Here is a 23,535-nt window from a genome sequence, read left to right on the forward strand (position 1 = left end):
AAATGACATTTGGTGCGCACTTTGTTTACTTGGCTGATCACCTGTTCACAGGCTTTCTAAAGAACAGCTGATCAGCCAAGTAAATAAAGGGAGCGCAGCAAATGTCATTCCGATCGAGCTGGGGCTCGGAACGTAGCGTTTGTAACACAGCGTATTTGATTGATACATTGGTAACACGCAACGTTAGTGTTACAGCAGTTACTGTGCCTAAATAATTATTATGCTTGCAATTGTTTTGTAAAGCTATAAAAAATAGACAATAAAAAACAGCAAAAAAGAAAACGAGTTTTCGTCTACTTCAAATTGAATAAATGATTAAAAACGATCATATAATACTAATTGTTACTTACGTAGTAAAACAACCAGTATTTAAACCGGTATCAATCAAAATACGCTGTGTTACAAACGTTACGTTCCGAGCCTCAGCTCGACCGGAATGACATTTGTTGCGCTCTCTTTGTTTACTTGGCTGATCAGCTGTTCTTTAGAAAGCCTGTGAACAGCTGATCAGCCAAGTAAACAAAGTGCGCACCAAATGTCATTCCGGTCGAGCAGGGGCTCGGAAAGTACCGCTATGTAACGCACCGTGTACTGGTTCATTGTCACTAGTCACATTTCTACTGACAGCACGAAACCTGACGAAACGCTAGCGGCAACCGTACACTGGGGTACAAATGTACCCCACGCCAACTTTGACACCTGCTTCCACGAAGTCTATAAGCAAACTGGCTATACCACCTTTTTCTACTCTTACCATGAACACTAAATTATAATATGGTTAGATGAGATGACGATTCTTTATGCCAGAGGGATTAAGAGCGTCGTTACTCACTATGATAGTGGTATCGCAATCATTCTGACAAAGACAGGAAATACGTCTATTATTCGGTGTATACTTTAGATTTTTCTCAAGTGGACAGACAACGGGGCAAGCTAGATCTCCACGTAATAATGAGCCAGAAATTTGCAAATATTCAGAATAAAATACTTCATTCCAAGGATAGTTGGTTATTTCTGAAGATCATAGGTTTAGAATCGATTCTATGAAAATCTGTTTCATGAACATCGTCGAAATGTTGGACAATAAGCAAATTAATATCAATCTCTGATGTCCGAAGATTGATTTGCAGATGTACGTACCTAGTCCCTTCGGAATTTGTTGAATCTCTATTGACCGACGTTCATAGATTTACTAGATTTTAAAGTTATAATCTAATTCCCAATAATTAACAATCTAATCTCTATTTTTTATTCAAACGAAAACTCTCCAACTTTCACATACCTAAAGTAATAATCGCACAAGAACATACACTATACTTATTAGTCATTAGTTATCAAATTTATAAAATGATGATGTTTTATACTTTGTATGCGGATCAATATCCTCTGATATAAGCCAAATTTACACCATTCCAAACAGTTTCAGTACCGTGCACGGACACGGTACTACATTGTCACTGAAACGGATCAGATCGGTGTAAATAGTGCTATAAGCATACTATCATTTCTTCATAAGTTTACTCCAGTTCGTACTCGTCGTCGTTTTGCTGTTTGTGTCGCAGGGAGCCAACAAAATCGGTAGAACATCCCACACGTTAGTACAATCCAAAGCTTCGGCCACGGACTGTTTGAGCGCTGCCAATTCCGACCTGTAGATATTGTTACTGCTAATAAGCTAGAACAATAGTAAACAATTCTACTCACTTCTCCTGCTCCAGCAGCTTCCGTCGTTCTTCCAAATCCGGTAGATTTTGAGAACACTGTTGTGCGGAAGCCTCTTGTTCGACCAACTCCCGCTTTAATGATTCGTTTTCCTCTGAAAGTCTAGCATGTTTCGCTTCTGCATCAGCCAAACATTCCCGCACCGATTGAGTATCTCGCGTGATCTGTGCTATTTGTTCGTCCAACTGCTTTGCCTTCTGGCGTTTCTCGTGCACTCGAAGCGATATTTTTTCTAGAATTTATGAAAAACTAAATGCTACGTTTTATTTGAATTTTTGTAGAAATGGACGTACCTCTGAGGGAAACGATTTTCTCTGCCCTTTCTGCAAGCTGCACAGCTGTACGACTAATCACTAGACTTTCAACACAGAGCGCCTGCAGCCAGTTACTGTATTCGGAAAGGGTCAGTGGTTTACCCATTTTAAATAGCGGTTTACGTGGCAAAAATAACTTTTAAAGCTGTAAAGTACAGAGTGCAGAGCAAAAGATTGAAATTATGAATTACAACAACTTCCTTGACCTGATTCAAAGTCTGTACTAACAGGTTATCGTGCTCAATAAAATTACAAATTACAAAAATAAAAATTCAAAAAACGAACATTCGAAATAAACAGTTGAACTGACAGTTGATAAGCATCATCCGCATCATCCCTGTGGCTGAGCGTTTTCGACTAGTGCTGCCATGGTGTTTTACGTCATTTTCTGGCGTTCCGAAAAAAGCCTTTTGTGATGTCAGATTGATTATAGCAAAGATGCCAGATTTGCTGACATGTATTGTTTCTGCTTGAGGTGAAACTTATGCTGATTTCGTTTTTAGATCATATGATATGATATTATCCGCTCTACACGCAACCGTAAAATAACCTACAGAATAAGTTCTTTTAACTTAAATTTAGGTACTTTTGAGCTGTGCGTCGCTTTCGCACTTATTAGTGTTGTCAAAATCAAAACGAGAGATTCGACTCAGTCGTGGTCTTCCGTGCAGTAAGGTACTTTAAAGTTGTTTGGGGTATACTCAAAATTAGGTAAATTCAACTTAAATTTAAGTAAATTAAACTCAAGGTTGAGTTATTATTTTTGCCGTAGTTAAATGGAAACTACCTTCAACACGGTTTACCTAATTGTACCTTCCTGTACAATACCACGAGATTGAGTCAAAAATACTGAATTTTAGGTAGTTTTTCGGTGGCGTGTAGGTTTGCCCCCACAAAAACATTAGAGCAAACCACGGCTTACATATACTAGGCTAGCTCGTTAGAGTGTAAACATTTGACGAGAGCGCGTCATAGAAATCGTCGGCGAAAACATTTACATGAAATTCATATATTGTTTGCTGCTAACGAATGATCAGCACCTGGTAAATCACAAGGAAGCTAAGCGGATGTCCAAAACCTTTGCTATGATTAGAAAATTACGGTGGGATATGTTTTCTATGGCATGCATCCAAATTCCCGATTTACGCTAATAATCACATCACTGATTATCCACTGTGTCTAGTGTAATTATGGCGTAATTTACGTCAAAAATCCATTGCACACTATTTTTTCCACCGTAAGAGCTCAAATATTGTCAATTAACAACTTTCGAGAAATCCGTTTATCTCAACGATTTCTCTGACGTCACCGAAAACTGTCAATTCGCGGAATAGCAAGCCACCTTTCTGTGAGCCGTGAGAGCAAACCTAGATCGACTCGCATGTAAAACCGAAACCAGCGTTTGGTTCTAAACCAAACCGCTGTCAATATGAACAGCAGTTGGGGTCGCAACCAGACTCAGGTTCGGGGTCAAGCAAAAACGACAATAGATAAACACTTTTAATGTTTGTAGATTTTTTCGCTAGCGCAGATTTTTATAGATACTTTTTTCGTTTTAATTACAAATATTTTACACGACATTACAGTTAAGTTTTTTGCTGCCTCATCTTTTTCTTTCTACACATTACGAGCAATACATGGTATGTTTTTTAATAGGATTCTAACGTTTTAATACGGGGATGTCTGTTCTAATAGACTTATTCCACTCTTTCTACAATAAACGGTATGTTGCAGCAAGTAGCCTTGCGCAAATTTTTAATAGCCTACCGCTTGCCATTTGGACGTTTGATTTTGGAGGACAGCAAATCCGTTTCACGACGATTTCAGAGGGAAACAATACTTTTACGGGCATTTACTTTTTGGAATACCAACACAAAATTTAAAGGGTCCATCAAAAAAAAATATCTGGCTTCCCTGCCTGAATGTCAAAACAAAAAATCGCCATCATCTCACTCGAGTCGGTCAGCAACTGTCAGTACCGCAGTTTTTCTTGTAAAATAGTTGCAAAAATTAAGGTTTTCTATTCCAACTGTTCGTTAAAGTGTTCCCTACCATCCGGCGCAACTATTTGAAGTATTTTTGTATGTAGTAAAGTGAAACCTATGAAGTAATCGGTAATTCTTTGAAGCTCTCCAACTAAACTAGCCTCCGCAGTTTCGATCCATCAGCGGTGAGTTGTCAAGTGAAAAGGCTTTGACGGCAGGTTTGCTCGTGTGCCAAAGGCCTTTTGTTTTTGTCAATTCTGTTCTATCTACACTATACGCCGGTGTAAATTGTTTGTTTGTTTGTTTGTAAACGGAGCGTATGGGTGGTGCACCGTACGACGTTTTGTTTTGATTCTGCCTGAGAATGGATAACGATAGTGAGAATGAAAATGATCAGGGCATGGAAAACGATGACGATGATAACGATGCAGGCGAGCTGAATCTAGCTGGATTTTTGTTCGGTAATATAGACGAGCATGGACGGCTGGAGAATGATTTTCTCGACGAGGAAGCAAAGCAGCACCTCTCGTCGCTGTCGCGGTAAGTATTGTATAGATTTGGGAATTTGAATGCGCTTCATTTCTTTTTTTTTTTTTTTAGAATGGGTTTATCGTCGTTTCTAGCCGATGTTTTAACAGATGGAACTGAAAAACCGGAGGAACATAGCGACAGCGACGACTCCTCATCGAGTGATGACCATCGATACGATGATAACGATGATGATAATGCTAACTACAAAGTGAAAGCTGAAGATGCCGTTGATTATTCCGATATCAATGAGCTTGCCGAGGATTTACCTGTGGCAGTTGAGCCAGCGGGAAGCAAAGCGGAAGCTGTCGATGATGATTACGATGATATTGAGGCGGCAATCCCGGTTAACAAGGTTGATTTGAAAAGCGTTATTGCTGTTGAAACACAGCCGACTGTGATCGAAAGTGGTGATGAAGAGGAAGATGAGGAAGTTGCTGGCGTTGATGATAAGGAGTTGATGCCGCCGCCTAGTGCTCCGATCAGTGGCGTGGAAGGAAAAATTGACGCTGAAGAAGTGATTGTAGAAAAGCCAAAGGTAGAACGGAAATTGGACACGCCTTTAGCGGCGATGTTACCTTCGAAATATGCAGACGTTGATGTGAGAGAGCTGTTTCCGGACTTTCGGCCGGACAAAGTTCTACGGTTTTCCAGACTTTTTGGGCCCGGTAAGGTGTCCAGTTTGCCACAGATTTGGAGAAGCGTTCGCCGACGACGAAAGAAGAAACTACAGAAACAGAAGATGAAGGAAGGATCTGATTCGACGTCGGATTCTGATGAACCTCGTCGTGCTCATGGATTTAATCTGGTATATGCGCCAATTCCTTCACGGGATCATTGGGCTTCGGACGACGAAGACAGATTGCTAAGTCTTACGCGAGAGGAAGAGAAAGAAGAAAAACCGGAAACAGACAATGGTGGCGATTCCAAACCAAAGGTTGCCGATTGGCGATTTGGACCGGCTCAGGTTTGGTATGATATGCTGGATGTGCCTGAAACGGGAGAAAATTTCGATTATGGTTTCAAAACGGCAGACAGAAAAGAGGAAGTTGAAATCAAAGGAGAGCCCCTTCCCGATGATGCGTTTCTGATGGTATCTCAACTGCATTGGGAGGATGATGTGGTATGGGACGGAAACGACATTAAACATAAGGTTTTGCAAAAGTTGAATTCGAAGATAAATGCAGCTGGATGGCTTCCATCTAGCGGGTCACGAACTGCGGGAGCATTCAGTCAGCCTGGCAAAAGTATGCCTTCATCACCGGCCATCGGCAGTTCAAAACTTCCCAATCCCACCCAAGGTAAAATGAGTAAAGCTCAGATGATTATCAACGCAGCCCAGAATAAGCAGGAGGAAAACGATGACACCTGGTATAGTATATTTCCGGTAGAAAATGAGGAACTGGTTTACAGTAAATGGGAAGACGAAGTTATCTGGGATGCGGAAGCAGTTAAAAAGATTCCCAAACCAAAAGTACTGACCTTGGATCCGAACGATGAGAACATTATTCTGGGCATTCCGGATGACATTGATCCGTCCAAGATAATTCGGAACACTGGCCCTGCTCCGAAAGTTAAAATTCCTCATCCGCACGTAAAAAAATCAAAGATCCTGCTTGGTAAAGCAGGTGTTATCAACGTTCTTGCAGAAGACACGCCTCCGCCACCTCCTAAAAGCCCCGATCGCGATCCCTTCAATATCTCCAACGATTTTTACTACATGGCAAAGTCTTCGGAAGCAACACTGAAGCTCAAAGTCAGTGGTGGCAATTTATTACAACATTCCACCCCCGTTGTAGAACTCCGAGCTCCATTCATCCCTACGCATATGGGTCCGATGAAACTCCGAATGTTCCACCGGCCACCGATGAAAAAATACTCACATGGTGCACTGGCTTCAACTAATCCCCAACCGGTTCTTCCATTGTTGAAACACATCAAAAAGAAATCCAAACAACGCGAGCTTGAACGGATCGCTTCCGGTGGTGGTGACGTTTTTTTCATGCGCACCCCGGAGGATTTGTCCGGTCGAGATGGCGAACTCATCCTAGTCGAGTTCTGTGAAGAACATCCGCCCCTCATGAATCAAGTTGGTATGGCTACCAAAATCAAAAACTACTACAAACGCAAAGCCGCTAAAGACAGTGGTCCCCAGGAGTATCGATACGGTGAAACCCACTATGCGCACACGTCTCCCTTCCTGGGCATTCTGCACCCAGGTCACTGCATCCAGGTGATCGAAAATAACATGTACCGAGCGCCAATCTATCCGCACACAGTTCAGAGCACAGACTTCCTAGTGCTGCGGACACGTAGTAGTTACTTTGTCCGGGAAATCGACGCCCTATACACGGCCGGTCAGGAGTGTCCGCTGTACGAAGTCCCGGGGCCGAATTCGAAACGGGCCAACAACTTTGTACGTGATTTTCTTCAGGTTTTCATCTACAGATTGTTCTGGAAAAGTCGAGACAATCCGCGAAAAATTCGCATGGATGACATCAAAAAGGCCTTCCCAGCACATTCGGAGAGTAGCATCCGAAAGCGGTTGAAGCAGTGTGCCGATTTTAAGCGAACCGGTATGGACTCAAACTTCTGGGTCATCAAGCCAGAGTTTCGGCTCCCGTCAGAGGAGGAAATTCGTGCAATGGTTTCTCCAGAGCAGTGTTGTGCATACTTCAGCATGATCGCAGCCGAACAGCGCCTGAAGGATGCCGGCTACGGTGAAAAATTCATCTTCGCCCAGCAGGAAGACGACGACGAGGAGATGCAACTGAAAATGGACGACGAGGTTAAGGTGGCACCATGGAACACAACTCGAGCGTACATTCAGGCGATGAGAGGAAAATGTATTTTACAGCTGAATGGTCCAGCTGATCCGACTGGATGCGGGGAAGGTTTTTCCTACGTGCGGATGCCCAACAAACCAACGGTGAGTTTGAACTGTGTTTGCATGTCTATTTGGTAGATTCTAGTAAAATAATGTTAAGAGACTTGCAGCCAAGTGCTATATTCCCTAACTGATCTAGATGTTTAACGTTTTCCATTACCGCAGCAAAACAAGGAGGAAATCGAAAGTCAACCGAAACGTACCGTCACCGGTACGGATGCCGATTTGCGGCGTCTTTCGCTGAACAACGCTAAAGCATTGCTGCGAAAGTTCCAGGTGCCGGAGGAGGAAATCAAAAAGCTTTCGCGATGGGAGGTTATCGATGTGGTTCGGACGCTATCCACCGAGAAAGCCAAGGCCGGTGAAGAGGGCATGGATAAGTTTTCCCGCGGTAACAGATTCTCCATTGCTGAACATCAGGAGCGGTACAAGGAGGAGTGTCAGCGAATCTTTGACCTGCAAAATCGGGTGCTGGCGTCTTCGGAGGTACTGTCGACCGACGAAGGAGAGTCTACCGCCTCGGAAGAATCAGACTTGGAGGAGTTGGGTAAAAATTTGGAGAATATGCTTGCGAATAAGAAAACTTCGACGCAGCTTTCGCTGGAACGGGAAGAGCAGGAACGTCAGGAGCTGTTACGGAAGATTATGGAAGAACAGGGAAGCTCCAAGGGCGGTAAAAAGAAGGACGAAGACCTGAAAGATTTACAGCAGACCCCTACTTGTAAGTATTTTTCGACGGGTCAAGATTTTTCCGAACTAAGTCATTTTATTTTTACAGCGAAAATTCTTAAAATTACTCGCACGTTCAAAAACTCCGAAGGACGTGAATTCACGCGGGTGGAAATCGTTCGCCGTTCTCCGGTTATCGATGCCTATGTGAAAATTCGCACCACCAAGGATGAGGCATTCATCCGACAGTTCGCTACGCTGGATGAAGCCCAGAAGGAAGAAATGAAACGCGAGAAGCGTCGCATTCAGGAACAATTGCGGCGCATCAAAAGAAACCAGCAGAAGATCGGCATGATGCAGCAACAGCACCAACACCATTCCGTCGGAACTCCCATCAGTCTTGGAGATAGAGAGACGCCTAGTAGTTCTAAATCAAGTACTAATCCTTCGACGCCGAAGGAGAGTCATCCCAAGGAACACAGTCCATCATCTCGTAAGAAGATCAAGCTGAAACCTGATTTGAAGTTGAAATGTGGTGCCTGCGGTCAGGTAGGCCACATGCGAACCAACAAAGCATGTCCGCTGTACACGGGAACGATTCCCACTCCGTCGCTAACGGTGGCGATGACCGAAGAACAAGAGGAAGAAATTGAAAAGGAACTGAATGCCGACGACGAAGATTTGGTTAATGTAGATGGAACGAAGGTAAAACTGAGTGGTAAATTGTTGAAGCGCCATGAGGATGTCCGAAGAAGAACACTGCTGCTGAAGGTTCCAAAGGATGCGGTCAGTAAGAAGCGAAGGCGTGTAGGGGGCGATATAAATTGTGACTATTTGAAGCGACACAACAAAACGGCCAACCGAAGGAGGACTGATCCGGTGGTGCTGTTATCGTCCATTCTGGAACAGTTGCTCAACGAGCTGCGCGATATGCCGGATGTTACTCCGTTTATGTTTCCCGTTAATGCGAAACAGGTGAGTTATTGTGAAGTACTTATATTAATTTAAAGAATAGTTTCAGCCTATTTGACTCTAACCCAAAAGATTCCACAATTATATAAGTGAAATAGGGGACAGTGGCGTCGACTTGAGCAATAGTGGAGAACGTAGCATGGTCGGACAGTCTCTAGTCCACATACTGTTTGCGACGAGTGGCTTTCTTGGGCTAGAGCACGGCAGTCGTCCAATTGGTTAAAAGACGATAGCTTAACGATGAAGCTGCTGCTCGTATCTTGTTCATATATGGAAGGAAAATGGTCTTCACAATCCAGCTCATCAGTCAAAAGTTTGGGGATGTCCGGTATTTCTTCGATTTGCAAGAACTGCTGCATCTGTTACTGATGTCTATGGTGGCATTGTTGGCTTGTTGGATGGACACGTTGACAATTTGGGCTTCAATGGTGATGAAGATCATCTACTAGATTGAGCTGACTCGACTTCAATATGTCGAAGAATAGATCTGCGCCAATCAGCAAGCTCATGATTCGTTCATGGTGGCCTCATAACTGGATCTGTAATGCTGAGCTCCATCGTCGATGTCATCAGAAGCCGATAGCGACAGAAATTCGGGAACGAATGTGGAGGTGGGTCGGCCACACTCTGCGCAGGGGCGGAAACCAACGTTGCAAGTAAGCGTTAGACTGGAACTCAGCAGGACAACGCAGCAGAGGCAGACCCAGACGTTCATGGCGGCGCAGCCTCAACAAGGAAATAAAAGAAGTCGACGAAAATTTAGCCTGGCAGCAGGTCAAAACGATGGCGGGCAATCGCCCAGGATGGCGATCTTTCACTACGGCCCTATGCACCATCAAGGGTGCGCAGGAATAAAAGTAAGTAAGTAAGTAGATCAGCGAGCTCATCTTATCCAGCGGACCTACTGCGAGTTGGGAAATCTTGCTAGGATATGGAGGGTTTTGGATTGAGCTCTGCTAAACTTCTAATAAAAACATAGTTCCGGAAGAAGCTGCCTCCATCGCGCCAAAACCTTGGCCGGTTTCCGAGCACGTTCAAAACTCGTCACCGCTAGGTTCGGATGGACCATTCCCGATTTTACACCGATCCGGCTACTACTCTCCACGAAGGATAATGTCAACCCTAGCATGACCTTCCTGCTCGAATAGATAACCATGGGATCACTAGAGGCGACTATGTACAACGAGTGGAGATAGGGATCAAGAGTTGGGACCCATCAGCAGGGATACACCCTTATTTTTGTTAAGGACGAATGTGAGATTCGTTCAAAAGCGATTCGAACGAATTGTAAGCCCATTTGATTTTGCTGTCGTAAACGGGAATACAAACCGGTTTCGAACGCATCTCGCGTTCGTCGTAAACAAGAATAAGGGTGATAAAAACAACTGTGATTTGAGAGGAGAAGGACGTGATTGCGTTTGCAAGGAGCGGTAAACTTCAGAGATTACTGGTTATGCCACCGGTAACCACAGCGAGTACCAGCAGCGGCTTGGTACAGAGTGAGCCACGAGGAAACCAACGTGAGATGGGGTTACTGAATCGAGTACTCCAAGATCAGGTAGCGACTCCACCCAGAATGACTGACATCTTGAGAAGTCGTAGTTGACGGAGATGAGGGGAAAGATCGACGAGCTCTATGAGTTCGTGAAGGACAAACACAATGTGCACACCAAGGTGAATCAGCTGGTAACGAGTATTAAATCGGCCGTAACAGTTGATGAAAGCGAGCAGAAGGCGCTCTTGGTGAGAGAATCAGCAGAAAAAGCTCCGATGGAAGCCGTAGAACACGTGACAGCAGAAACTGAGGTGACACCGAAGACCAGAGGCACGTTGGGAAAAACCGTGGCTGGTGCGTCGTGGGAAGCCAGCAGGCGAAGTGGAGAGCAAGGAAACAGAGAAAAAAAGAACAAGAGAAGAAAGAGAAATGTAAGCCTCGGGAGAGATACAAAGGCGAAGCACTGATCATCGAAGCGAAGGATAAGACGTCCTACGCTGCTCTTCTCAAGAAAGTGAGCGAGGACCCAGAGCTGAAGGAGTTGGGAGAGAATGTTGTTAAAACGAGGCGCACTCAGAAAGGCGAGATGATCTTCGAGCTGAAGAAGGATCTTTTCGTCAAGAGCTTGACCTACCGTGAGCTCATTGCTAAATCCTTGGGCAGCGAAGTGAACGTGAGAGCCCTGTCGCAGGAAGCCGTAATCGAGTGCAAGGGTCTAGATGAGACAACGACTGTAAAAGAACGGAGGGCTGCACTGATCGAGCAGTGCAAACTAGATGTACCGGCGTCTATCCGGATTTGGAAATCCTTTGGAGGCACTTAAACGGCGGTGATTCGACTAGCGGTGGTCATTGCCAACAAGCTGGTGGAAACCGGCAAAATATAAGTCGGATGGTCGGTGTGCTCGGTGAGAGCCGCTCCGCGAGTTACAAGGCAGATGGAGCGAAGCTTCAGGTGCTTAGACCTCGGACATCATGCGAGGAACTGCAAGGGCCCGGACAGGTTTGCAGCGTGTAGAAAATACGGAGAAAAGGAGCACGTTGGTAGCACGAGCACTGCACGAAGCATCCGAGGTGCATGATCTGCAAACCGGAGAACGGAAACGACCAGACGACGGGAGGCTTCAAATGCCCTGCATACATAAAGGCGAAGGCAGGCCAACAATGATGGAGCTCAATCATTGCGACATTGCACAACAACTGTTGTGGCAGCCGACAACAGAAACAAAGTGCAACCTTGCAATTATTGCAGAAACGCATCGTTTTCCTTCTCATAACGGTAACTGGGTGGTGGATAGTACAGGGATGGCGACAATCCAAGTAAGGGGTGGTTTCCCTGTCCATGGTCGTTGATAGCACGAACGAAGGCTTCGTGATCGCTAGAATCAACGGCGTATTCGTATGTAGCTGTTATGCTCCCCCACGATGGACACCAGAGCAGTACAATCGGATGCTGGACGCACTAACCGACTCGTTAATCGTACGACCGCCAGGTGGTAATAGAAGGAGATTTTAATGCTTGGATCGTGGAGTACGGTAGCAGGCTGGCCAATGCAAAGCTTACAGCTTTTTGAAAGCCCTGGTGAAGCTGGATGTAAGGCTGTGGAACAAAAGTTTTCTAGCATCCATCATCGACATAACTTTCTGCAGTTCTTCGCTGATGAATAACATTAATTGGCGAGTTGGTGAGCAGCACACCCATAATGAGCACCGAGCGATCCACTATGCCATTTGTTGATAGAATTGTACGGTAACGCGGAGAGTGAGGACTGGCGTGCGAAAGTGGAAAATAAAGGACTTCGACAAAGAACCCTTATGTGCAAGCACTTCGTGCTGGCAGCATCACTTCAATTCCGTATGCCGATGAGCTGTCGGAACCAATAACGAGGGCATGTGATGTAACTATGCCGAGGAAAATGGACCGAGGAACTACCGGAGTCCGGCGTACTGGTGGAACGAAAAGCTCAACATCCTCAGGGCTGCCTGCCTGAAAACCCAGAACCGCCTTCAGAGAGCGCTACAAGGAGCTGTACAGTGGAAGCGGACGGATCCCTGGGGCAATGCTTACCGTGTCGTGTAGGCCAGGATCATAGGTCCAATGACGCCAGTTGAAATGTGCGCTGACAGAATGAAGATTATCGTTGAGGGTCTTTTCCAGAAGCACTACCCAACAGTATGGCCACCTACACCATACGTCGATGCAGAAATGCTTGTGGCAATCGAGTATCCAACGACGAGCTCCTTATAGTGGCAAAAAGGTTGAAAGCGAGGAAAGCTCCAGACCGGACGGTATCCCCAACGTGACACTGAAGACCGCGATCCTGGCGTTTCCGGACATGTTCAGGACTGTCCACAGAAATGCTTGGACGATGGCTTCTTCCCCGATAGACGGAAGATTCATAAGCTGACGTTGCTGCCAAAACCAGACAAACTATCCATCGTCGTATGAGCCTATATGCCTGCTAGATACTCTTGGTAAACTTCTGAAAAGGGTCATCCTCACTAGGATGACAACCTACGCTGAAAATGAGAACGGACTATCGCAGAGGTAGTTCAAGTTCCGTAAAGGGATGTCGACGATGAACGCCATCCGCACAGTCATCACAAGCGCTGAGAAGGCATCGAATCAAGAAGGTAATCGCTACTGCGCCGTGTTAACAATTAACGTGAAGAACGTATTCAACAGTGCCAGCTAGGGGGCTGATCGTCGTAGCGCTGCACATAATGCGAGTTTCAGACTATCTCTAAGGTTCTGAAATTTTTTTTCCAGAACCGAGTACTGGTCTACGAAACGAACATGAGACAGAGGTCGATTAGAGTCACTTCGGGAGAGCCTCAGGGTTTTATACTTGGCCCAACGCTCTGAAATATAATGTACAATGGACTGTGAATACTGGAGTTGACCAGGAGAGTTGAGATCGTCGGCTTTGTAGATGACGTTGTCCTGACAATAACCGGCGAGACCCTTGAGGAGGTGGAGATGTTGACGGCAAAGACAATACGTATCGTGGAAACCTGGATGGCTGATGTCAAGTTGCAGCTGGCTCATCACAAGACGGAGGTAGTGCTAGTCAGCAACCGTAAAAAATCCAGCGTGTCGGTCAGCGTCGGGTGCAATCCATCTCATCGATGCGTGCTCTGAAGCACCTGGGTGTGATGGTCGACGATCGGTTAAATTACAACAGCCATGTCGACTATGTATTTGAGAAAGACCAACGCATTTGCAAGGATCATGCTGATTAACGGAGGACCAAGATACAGCACGAGACATCTGCTGGCGGGTGTCTCATCCTCAATACTGAGATATACTTGGTGTGACAGTTGAAAATATCGTCGAAGAGATGTGCCACCATGAGCATATCTGAGATGCTATCAACAGATTGATTAGAAGCATACTCTCTGAGTTGCAGTGAAAGTGGAGAAGAGACTAACCAAGTAGTACCATCGGCTAGAAAGCACCGGGTTTGGGTCGTCGGGGCGCCAGTGAACAAGACGTCGGGCTTAACAGGAATCGCCGGACCGACCTCGACGCCCTACCGGGTATCTCGTGAGTAGGCTAGATCCACCACCAACTGAAGAGCTGGCACAATACTACAGCGAAAAATCCGCAGCCTCCAGCTATTCGTCATCATTCCAGAGGGAAAAGGAAAAGGTCGAACGAAACCGAATAGGCTTCTCGCTAGATACAGATGATATGTATAATTCTGACTTCACTCGGAATGAGCTGTTGTGGGCACTCGACAGAGGACGAAGTGTCTCTTCAGGACCGGACTGCATCAGTTGCTCCAGCGACTGCCATTGTCGATGAAAACTGCCATGTTTGAGCTTTTCAAAAGAATATGACGCAGTGGCGTATTCCCACCCTGTTGGCGAACTGGAATCATCGTGCCAATTCCAAAGCCAAACCCGATTGTCGCGGGCCCAGCTACATTCCGTCCAATCACCTTAACGAGCTGAATAGTCAACCGACGGCTGACCACCGAACTAGAGTTGAACGGGCGTCTCGCCAAACGACAGCATGCCTTTAGGTCTGGCCGGGGCACTGACACATACTTTGCGGAGTTGGAGAGATCATTACCGAATCGTGACGAACACTGTCTGATAGCTTCACTTGACTTGTTTGAGGCATATCACACCATCTGGAGATATGGTATCCTACGAACACTGCAGAAATGGCAGATCATTGTCCACGTAAACACCCTGAGCAGTTTTCTGGCCGAAATAACGTTTCAGGTCAACGTGGAGGGGCATTTGCCGTCAGCATATCCGCTGGAAAATTGTGTGACACAGGTCTCAGTGCTATCGGTTACGCTGTTTCTCGTGGGTATGCAACCAATCTTCCGTGTGGTCCCGAATTCCGTACAGGTGTTGCTGTACGCCGATGATATTCTGCTTCTGATATGGGGGAAGAAAGACCAGTCGCTCTACCGAAAACTTCAGTCCGCAGTAAAAGTCGCCGATTGGTCGAAAAATGTTGGATTTACAATATCTGCAACGAAATCCAGCATCTTCTACTGCAGCTCGAATGTCCGCCATGAACCCAAGCAAGCCTTAAAGATAGATGGTATAACCATTCCGACACAAACGTAGCTGAAAACCCTCGGTGTTACTCTCGACCGATGGCTCAACTTTAAAACACATTGTAAGCTGATAAAGAAGGCCTGCGTATCCTGAAGATGATCGGTGCCAAGCTACCTAATGGTCACCGAGCTTCTTTACTCCAAATCGAGTCCACAATTGTTACCTCATGATGACTTTACGGCATGGGACTTGTAAGCAGAGGAGGAGATGCCGTCATCGAAACTCTCGCACCTGCCTACAATAGGATGTTAAGGATTGCATCTGGTGCATACGTCACGAGTCTGATTCTAGCAATTATGGTAGAAGCAGCAACCCTACTATTCGATCTACTCGTTCTGCAAAGTATAGCCCGGTTGGCTATCCATATTGTTCATCGGATAACTCAGTGCGAAAAAAGGGTCAGTGGACTGTATTTGTATAAACGAAAAAAACACGTCTTAACTGCGTGTATATTTATTAAGTTTTTGCTATCACTCCTTCGATCTTTCGGTTTACAGTGTCAAGAAATTCAAGCTAGCGACTGTAAATAAATAAGGTGGGAACCAAGATAAATACATTACACTGTAAACATTCTTTCACTTTGGGTAAACAATGATTTGAGCAACCACAAATACTGGAAAAAGCAAGGGTAATGGCGATCCCATCCTGGTACATCGAGCTTCCGAATGTCTGACAGAGGTAGTTGAAACCCCTCTTTCAAACATTTGCACGCGTATGCATTTCGCTGCATGAAAATGGCACGAATCTAAGCCCAAGATCGTCTAAAAACTAGAGACCCCTCGGAAGTTGTTCAGCCTGCTTTTCAGGAGCTCCTGGCAGGTCGTTTCAACTGTTCAACAGTCGTTTACACGGAGGGCTCGAAAGCCGGCAATGCAGTAGGTGCGGGGGTATATGGAGAACATCCTCAGTAATCGGGTAGTCTTCCATCGCAATACAGCGCAGAACTTTTTGAATGAAACAGATTTGACACCTGAAATCGCTAAACAAACCTCAGGACTTACTGGCTGGTCCGTTGAGAAGGCTAGGTCCACCGCCTGGGACTGGATCGATTAGATCGGGACGAAGCTAGAAGCTAAATAGCCCACGGAAAAGAACATCGGGGAATTCACAGTAGAGTAAATTCGCTCCCATGGACTATCCGACTTCATCGTGATAAAAATGGAAGCGAATTGGCTCACGAAACAAACACCTATACAGAGAGAAATTCCGCTACCGGGGAACTCTCAGTCGGAGTAGGGTAGCCCAACAAATCATTCTTGGTCATTCTAAAATGTTTTGCTGGTTTTGAGAAGTTTGACGATTATGGATATCAATCTTCATTCAAAACCGGCGAATGGCATGTACAAATGATAGCGACCGCGCGTTATTACTTCTTCGCCATGAATGACCTCAAACGTCACTATGACACACTGTATGTCTCTATACCTACACTTAATTGCTAACAACCTTTTCTCAGGTGGCCGACTACCACAAAATCATCCAGCGCCCGATGGATCTGCAAACTATTCGGGAGCGCATCCGACAGAAAAAATATCAAACCAGAGAGGAGTTCATCGCCGACATTAATCAGATCGTGGAAAACTCCTCGCTGTACAATGGCGCCAAGAGTTCGCTCACGATCGCAGCTCAACGTATGTTGCAAAAGTGCAAGGATCGCATGCAGGAGAAGGAGGAGCGACTGACCCGGTTGGAAAAGAGTATCAATCCGCTGCTGGATGATGACGATCAGGTAGCCCTGTCCTACATGCTTGGCGAGTATGTGAACGGTCCGTTGAAAGCGATGCCGGAGAGTTGGCCTTTCTTAAAGCCGGTCAACAAGCGGTTGGTGAAGGATTACTACACGATCATTAGGAAGCCAATGGATTTGGAAAAGGTGTCGAAGAAGGTAGGCACTCACAAATACCATTCGCGAGCGGATCTGCTGCAGGATATTCAACTGATTGCTGATAACTGTGAAATGTACAACGGGGCTGATGCCAACTTTACGAAACAAGCACGGCACATGGTTGAGGTTGTAGCGCAAGCGTTGGAAGCGGTGAGTTTGGTTGATTATTTATTTAAGAAACTGCTTCAATCGGACCCTGTAATTCGATTCATAGATGGATAACATGTCTCAACTGGAGAAGAATATTGCTTTGGTACAGGAACGAGCTCGAAACGAGGCGGACATTGAATGGGAAGATGATGAGCGCGAAAAGGTAACTGAAATTATCCATTCTCAAATATTGTAAGAGTTCTAATATTATTTTTTGACTTATTTTTCAGTACTTCCATGGATCCCGTGATACAACACCGGAATTCGGTGACGGTGACGCGAGTAATTTGGAACGACCTTCGTCGTCTGCGTCGATGAATTCCAGTCGACCCGGTCCCAGTGGGTTGATGAAACCGAACCTTGGTGTCAAAAAGGCTCGAGGTCGGCCCAAGAAGATGCTGCATGAGGAAGGTACGGACTCATCCAATATGTTACGCTTTTTATTGTTCGCAATTTTAACCCACTATTTGCTGTGCGCTTGCATGATTGTCAGTCACGTTTGGGGTTTTGGTACTGCAAAAATTTGGTGCACGTTGATATTAGTCAGTGGCTTGTTGAAGTGGTGACCTTTCATGGTTTGTTGTTACCGGGTGCATGGTTTTAACAGTAGTAAATTCTTGCCGGAAGCATTTTATCTGGCGTTAGCTTGTAAAAGTAGATGATAGTTTCTAATGCATGCACGAAGCTTTTCACGTTAATTGCACAGCTTTTGTATTACTATTTATTCTATTCGTGTATTTCAAACGGTGCAAGGTGTAAGAGTTTCACCATACAAAATGCATTCTCTCCGGAGGGAAATCATGCTCCAGCCCACGCAATAGCTTCTGGATGGCATCATTTGGTCGTTAGCCAATTTTCTCCTTAGAGAAATATAAAAAGGTCCTTACTTCTCACCAGTTCGGCGGTGAAGTAGGGTGTCGTCTGAGAAAATATGTGAAGATATCTATGATTTGTTTACGGATGCATCCGCGTAGTTTTTCACAACCTGGTCCATCTGACGATTTGAAGTTACTTGGATTGACCGAGTTGCGCATTTCGGATGCGATTTCCTGCGTAAGATACGACTATGCACAAACTGCGAAAAAGCTATGCGTTCAGCCTTTTACGCACTTTTCCCTTAGGAACCTAACTACTGCCGGATGTAAGCTAACGAGAGTTTGATTTTGAAAACCAACGAATGTTTGATACCATATATTCATTCTAACAAAATTCATCCAACAATAACAAACCATAAGCCTGCGTGTTGCCTCATGTAACCAGTGCGATGTGTTCAGTTTTCTCGGCCAATTGAGAAAATTATGGGATCTGTGTGTATAAACGAGCTATCCAAAGAAAAAAAATACAACCTGACCCTATCACTGTTTCCGACTAGAATACCCGGGCATGATGATGTCGCATATGATGAACATGGAGCTCAAGCGGGCCCGTAGTCGACCCCGGAAGGAAAGTTTTGGGGTGTATGGCCATGACGACAATAGGCTCACCGGTATCGCTGGGGTTGGTCTTGCCGGTATCGGCATTGGCAATACTATCGGGGGATTACCGGCTGGTATCGATAGAATGGTAGGAATTCCGTCGAGTGCGTCAACTCCGCTGCTGGCCAGCGATCCATCGGCTTCGGCTTTCGAAATGAACTGGATGGTCAATACGGGAACCTCGGTGTATGGTAGCAAGTTAACAACAGCAACAGATACTAACCCTTTGTACCGGTATGAGCAGACCACTAGCCAGGGTACGTCTTCAGTTGGTGGCGGTTTCATGAGGGAAGTGGGACTATTCGAGCGATCAAAGCGAGGTAAGTGTGGGTGAGTAGGCGAGATAGTAGTTGTAGCTGTAGAAAATTTCGCACTATCGCTTCGTACGTTTCTTGATGTAGATATTGCATGCTTCGACAGTTGTCCCGTGGAGTAGGTTAAAAAACGTATTTCAAGAATCCCAATTTCTATCGACAAAATTCAGATTTCTAAGTAGTACGGTTAAATCACCCAATGTTTTCCTAATATTTGCAACACAATCCTTGCAGACCGCAGTGGTCAGTACTCGACCGACGACGAAGAATTCGAAGAGGTTATCATGAGTGACAACGAGGGTGTCTCGGTGACACTGGATCAGTCAAATGCACCGTCTACGTCGTCAATTCTGCCACCGCTGGAGGAAGGAGACAGCCACCAGGCCGCCGAGGCAATGGTGCAACTCAGTGCAACACAATACTTTACCCAAACGGCCGATGAATCGGTAGAGATCGACCCTAACTACGATCCCAGTGATTTTCTTGGGATGTCAAATCGGCAACTGGACACTGAAAACATGCACAGTCAACTGGTCGAACAAGTTGATTCTGGTCAATTTCAGTACCAGCAAAGTGAAATCAGCAACGCATTCGATCCAAACTTTCAACAGTTTCAGCAGCAACCACAGTTTCCTCCGCAGCAGATTATGCCTGAAGAAGGCCAGTTGCAGCAGATGCAAATGATGCAGCAACAGGAAGCGCTGCCACTATTACCATCACTGCACAAGGACCTGGCCATCTCGGATAGCGATGATGAACAGAACAATTTGCAGATGGATATCTTCAACAATGGGAATGAGAATGATGATAACGATGATGGTGGGGAACTGTGGTTCTGAGCTTCATTCGAGTATAAAGTAAACAACGTAACAAATAAAGTTTGATTTCAGTTGTAGCTTAAATTGAGTTTCGATTTATTTCTGTATCACTACAAATTTACAACAATTTCAAATGCCCGGTTATCATATCGAAAACTTCATTTGGCGCTGGCCCCACAGCTAGCACGGTCTTACTATTCGGCTCTATTTGCGTTCTACCGGCGTCCCGTATCAGGCAGCAGTTGAGATTATTAGCTTTGGCTGTTCGGTAGATTTCCATCAGTTGTTGCTCACTTTCAACCTTAAGCGCAATTTTGGCCTGCCCGGTTCGTTGCCATTTACGCAAGATCGATGGAGTTTTTGTGAGCGCTCCCTCGTAAGCTCCTACAGCGGCATGACCGCATTGGGCTGCAATCTTTCCCTTACCCATTTTCAGATCGTTTCGCACCACAAGGATCATCTTATATTCACCGCCGTAGTCAGAGAAAATCTGAAATTTAATTCGTCTAAGAAATTAATAATTGAAATTAAAGGGACAATATTTTTACATACGTTTTCCTCTTTCTTGCCGGATGGCGCGATTGATTCAGGGTTTTCGCCGGTATTTTTGTTGGTGCGCTTATTGCCTAATCTATATCCAACCACGAATGATGCGAGAACGACTACTGCACTTACAAGATGAGTTGAGTCGATCATGATTTATCTGAAATCATTAGATATTAGAGTGTATTACAGCTTTACCAGTATTCTGAAATAATACCTACAATATTCGATCGCCTATTCCTGAGATCCGTTCGTTTTGAAAACGTGACAGCATAACCTCTCCACTACAATAAACAAATCAGCATAAAAATTATGCTCGGATCCCACGGAATGGGCTTTTGACAGAAGTTAAACTCATTATTGAAATATTTCAATAATATGCAGTGCCGGACTCAAAATGGCACCAAATATGATTTTGCAATAAATCCGTTTATTCTTGTAGTTTCAAGAAACAATCATATAGTAAGACTTGCATCATATGATAACTTACATCATGAATAATCTAAAGAATTGAATATAATTACATAATAGTAGAATAAGGGTGTCTACTTGATGCCATATTCGAGGTGGACAAAATCAAAGGGCGTATATACGAAAAGAGTAAGTCATAAAATCACACCATTACCATTGCGATCTGATTCAGTGATGGTTCCGCTAATAAAAATAAATTATACACGAACTTTACTACCCACAATCGCAAGTGAGTCCCATGTTCAATGGGATTCCCTATCTACATGGAACTGACTTCCGATTATAGGTAGTTTAACCCATATAATGCAACGATTCCATATATTGTTTGGATGATACCCTTAACAGGTCGTTAGGCTCTTGTATCATACGATGTTTATTACGGTCAGCACAGTATACGGACACTAATATTTATTCATATCTATCGATCTATCTATCTATACATAAAGCTCAATGTTTGTAAACCACCTAACCGATTGCCGTATGTATTTTATGTGTAGTAGACATTTGTTGTGGAGCGATCTATTGGTTGGGGATTATCTGCCCGCCAGATGACGCTTCGGAACAAATATATGAAATTCGGTATATAGAAAACCCATGTTTTGGTTTGACCAGCTGTATGTCGCATGTTCCAGAGTAGGAAATTAGAAAAAATTGTACATTTTCACACCAAATAAGAAAACCCGAAACATTGTTTATCCCTAAGGCAGATCATTTGCGATGCATTTTTAAAAATCATCGTAATTAAATGCATTTCTTTCCATCAAAATAGAAATTCATAATGCCTTTTGCTTTGCGTGTAAGACGCCAAAATCCTACAAAAAACTTAGCCCAACATTCAACAAAACGTCGAACAAAGTGGATCAGTGTAGGACGTTTGTTTGTTGATGCAAAAATGGAAATAAATTCATTTTTTCCAATTTGACTGTGATTACTGTCTAACGACTTGGAAATCAAGCACATCCCTACCAAGGAGTTTGGTTACGCAGATATCCTATCAAGGCTCATCGATCCACGAGGAAAGCCAGACGAAGATTTCGTCATTGCTTCGGTTCAGATGGAAGGCGACATATCTGCCACTGTGGATGCAGCATTGAATAGCCAATAACGTTTAAACATCAAGCTGCCACAAACAAAGACAAGCAACTTCAGGAAGTTATCGCGTACATACAAACTGGTTTGCCGAACACAATCAATCAAGCAAGTGAACAGTGAATTTCGTCCGTTCTACGCTCGCAAGAAACCCAACAAACAACGAAAGCTGAACAAGCCTTAAATCCGAGAGAATAAGCTGAACAAGAACTATTTAAGCTATTATCCAGCTAAATTATTTGTTGGGAATCCCTCTCATTTGTGCGAGGTAGTCTCACGCTCGCTGGTCGAATTGTAGTACCGAAAATGTATCAGTTACCAATCCTCAAGTCCTTCCAGGACATCCTGGTCAAGGAAGAAAGTAGTTATGAGAAGTCACGTTTACTGGGCCGGAGTAGACCAGGGCGTGGAAAATTTCATCGCATCGGGTAGCGCTTGCGCATATCTGGCCAAAGCTTGGGGACCAAAAACATTGTCGTCATGGCCATAAGCAAGCTATCTCTAGCAACGGCTGCACGTGGATTATGCTGGTCATTTCGAAGGATACCATTTCCTGATTAATATTAGGCGAGTATTTGTGAAGAATTTTTTGGCCGGCACCGGCGGTAAAACATGATGATGAGTTATGTTCTACCAACGATTATGCGGTAGACTTGGGTGCAACGCCCAACTCCTACATAGCAGAAGGCAAATGACTCTTCACATTTCCTATCGATCATGTGCATATGAGCCTGGCTAGTTCTAGTTTCTAGTTCTAAGTTTATAACTGATTCGCTCTTGAATACCTATCCGTCTTTCAATTTCTTTGCATTCATTTCTCTTAGCCTTAAATTTGCCGAAAATAGCCAACAAAATCGATACAGTACACACTTAGAAAAAATGAAAATTACATTTGACGTAAACAACATTGCGACGTATTTTACTGTCTAATAAAGTAATAATAATTTTACATGTTTTGACATGTGAAATAAAATATTGTGTCTCTTTTGATGTAGAACTCGACTGAATATAGATCTAGGGGCAGATCACTCTAAGAATGTATTACAAATTTGCATCAAATTGAAAAAAAAATGCATTTAATTTCCATGATGCAAAATCAGCTTTGCACTGCCCCGCAGAAAAGTTTGTTTAACAAACGTCCTGCGCTGATCCACTTTATTCGACGTTTTGTTAAATGTAGGGCTAGTTTTTCTGCAGGGTTTTGACGTCTTACACGCAACGCAAACAACATTGCACGCAACGCAAAATACATTATGAATTTCTATTTTGATGGAAATAAATGCATTTAATTTCGCTGATTTTTAAAAATGCATCACAAGTGATCTGCCTCTAGATAGAGATAGATAATTGTGAACACCCTCCGGCACTCGCGCTGTTGCATTTTGTGCAACACCTTCCGAAACTCTAGCGAAATCTTCTTCCAGCACCAGCGGTTGCTCATTCGGGGAGCCATTCGCGCGAGTGCCGGAGGGTTAAGTGTGTAGACATCACATAGTTTTACAAAAATTACAGTTACAGGTGATGAGAAAACACTCGTTTTTTCGTTTGATACCAAAACATTCAGTCGTTGTCGATGTTTAATTGCGAATTATCGAAATCCGTGATTATTTTTATATTTTTGAAGTCTGGTTGGTTGTT

At 44.4% G+C, this 23,535-nt stretch overlaps 3 protein-coding genes across 8 annotated transcripts; 1 reads left to right on the forward strand and 2 right to left on the reverse strand.

The window, feature by feature from the left end:
* Nucleotides 1-1,238: 1,238 nt before the first annotated feature.
* Nucleotides 1,239-2,384, reverse strand: LOC131676305 (uncharacterized). Of its 2 annotated transcripts, XM_058955421.1 has the most exons (4): nt 2,265-2,384; nt 2,016-2,181; nt 1,705-1,954; nt 1,239-1,649 (listed from the first exon to the last, which is right to left on the reverse strand). In XM_058955421.1, exons 2-4 carry the CDS (start codon nt 2,140-2,142, stop codon nt 1,502-1,504), a joined length of 525 nt encoding a protein of 174 aa, XP_058811404.1. In that variant the 5' UTR covers nt 2,143-2,181; nt 2,265-2,384; the 3' UTR covers nt 1,239-1,501. The 2 variants fall into 2 exon arrangements, with proteins under 2 accessions (XP_058811404.1, XP_058811403.1); XM_058955420.1 differs by having other exon boundaries at nt 2,016-2,330.
* A 1,599-nt stretch (nt 2,385-3,983) lies between these two features.
* Nucleotides 3,984-19,878, forward strand: LOC131677581 (transcription initiation factor TFIID subunit 1). Of its 4 annotated transcripts, none has more exons than XM_058957468.1 (9): nt 3,984-4,561; nt 4,622-7,478; nt 7,602-8,157; nt 8,215-9,080; nt 16,609-17,187; nt 17,252-17,350; nt 17,418-17,598; nt 18,560-18,982; nt 19,211-19,878. In XM_058957468.1, the coding sequence occupies exons 1-9, from the start codon at nt 4,386-4,388 to the stop codon at nt 19,813-19,815; spliced, it is 6,342 nt and encodes a 2,113-aa protein (XP_058813451.1). In that variant the 5' UTR covers nt 3,984-4,385; the 3' UTR covers nt 19,816-19,878. The 4 variants fall into 4 exon arrangements, with proteins under 4 accessions (XP_058813451.1, XP_058813450.1, XP_058813448.1 ...); XM_058957467.1 differs by having other exon boundaries at nt 3,984-4,109; nt 4,165-4,561; nt 7,602-9,080; XM_058957465.1 differs by having other exon boundaries at nt 7,602-9,080.
* On the reverse strand, nt 19,862-20,662 carry LOC131677582 (probable peptidyl-tRNA hydrolase 2). Of its 2 annotated transcripts, none has more exons than XM_058957470.1 (3): nt 20,559-20,662; nt 20,347-20,497; nt 19,862-20,284 (listed from the first exon to the last, which is right to left on the reverse strand). In XM_058957470.1, exons 2-3 carry the CDS (start codon nt 20,488-20,490, stop codon nt 19,913-19,915), a joined length of 516 nt encoding a protein of 171 aa, XP_058813453.1. In that variant the 5' UTR covers nt 20,491-20,497; nt 20,559-20,662; the 3' UTR covers nt 19,862-19,912. The 2 variants fall into 2 exon arrangements, with proteins under 2 accessions (XP_058813453.1, XP_058813454.1); XM_058957471.1 differs by having other exon boundaries at nt 20,555-20,632.
* Nucleotides 20,663-23,535: the final 2,873 nt, after the last annotated feature.

The sequence above is a fragment of the Topomyia yanbarensis genome, chromosome 1 (assembly GCF_030247195.1).
Source record: "Topomyia yanbarensis strain Yona2022 chromosome 1, ASM3024719v1, whole genome shotgun sequence".
Taxonomy (NCBI): domain Eukaryota; kingdom Metazoa; phylum Arthropoda; class Insecta; order Diptera; family Culicidae; genus Topomyia; species Topomyia yanbarensis.

Excerpts from the sequence above, each read along its gene's own strand:
- LOC131676305 (XM_058955421.1), bottom strand. The coding sequence starts at position 2,142 with ATGGGTAAACCACTGACCCTTTCCGAATACAGTAACTGGCTGCAGGCG. Across the intron at positions 1,955-2,015 it reads GAAAATCGTTTCCCTCAGAG|AAAAAATATCGCTTCGAGTG; the intron begins GTACGTCCATTT and ends CATAAATTCTAG. Across the intron at positions 1,650-1,704 it reads AAGCTGCTGGAGCAGGAGAA|GTCGGAATTGGCAGCGCTCA; the intron begins GTGAGTAGAATT and ends CAATATCTACAG.
- LOC131677581 (XM_058957465.1), top strand. The coding sequence starts at position 4,386 with ATGGATAACGATAGTGAGAATGAAAATGATCAGGGCATGGAAAACGAT. Across the intron at positions 9,081-16,608 it reads TTCCCGTTAATGCGAAACAG|GTGGCCGACTACCACAAAAT; the intron begins GTGAGTTATTGT and ends ACCTTTTCTCAG. Across the intron at positions 17,188-17,251 it reads TAGCGCAAGCGTTGGAAGCG|ATGGATAACATGTCTCAACT; the intron begins GTGAGTTTGGTT and ends TTCGATTCATAG.
- LOC131677582 (XM_058957470.1), bottom strand. The coding sequence starts at position 20,490 with ATGATCGACTCAACTCATCTTGTAAGTGCAGTAGTCGTTCTCGCATCA. Across the intron at positions 20,285-20,346 it reads CCGGCAAGAAAGAGGAAAAC|ATTTTCTCTGACTACGGCGG; the intron begins GTATGTAAAAAT and ends ATTAAATTTCAG.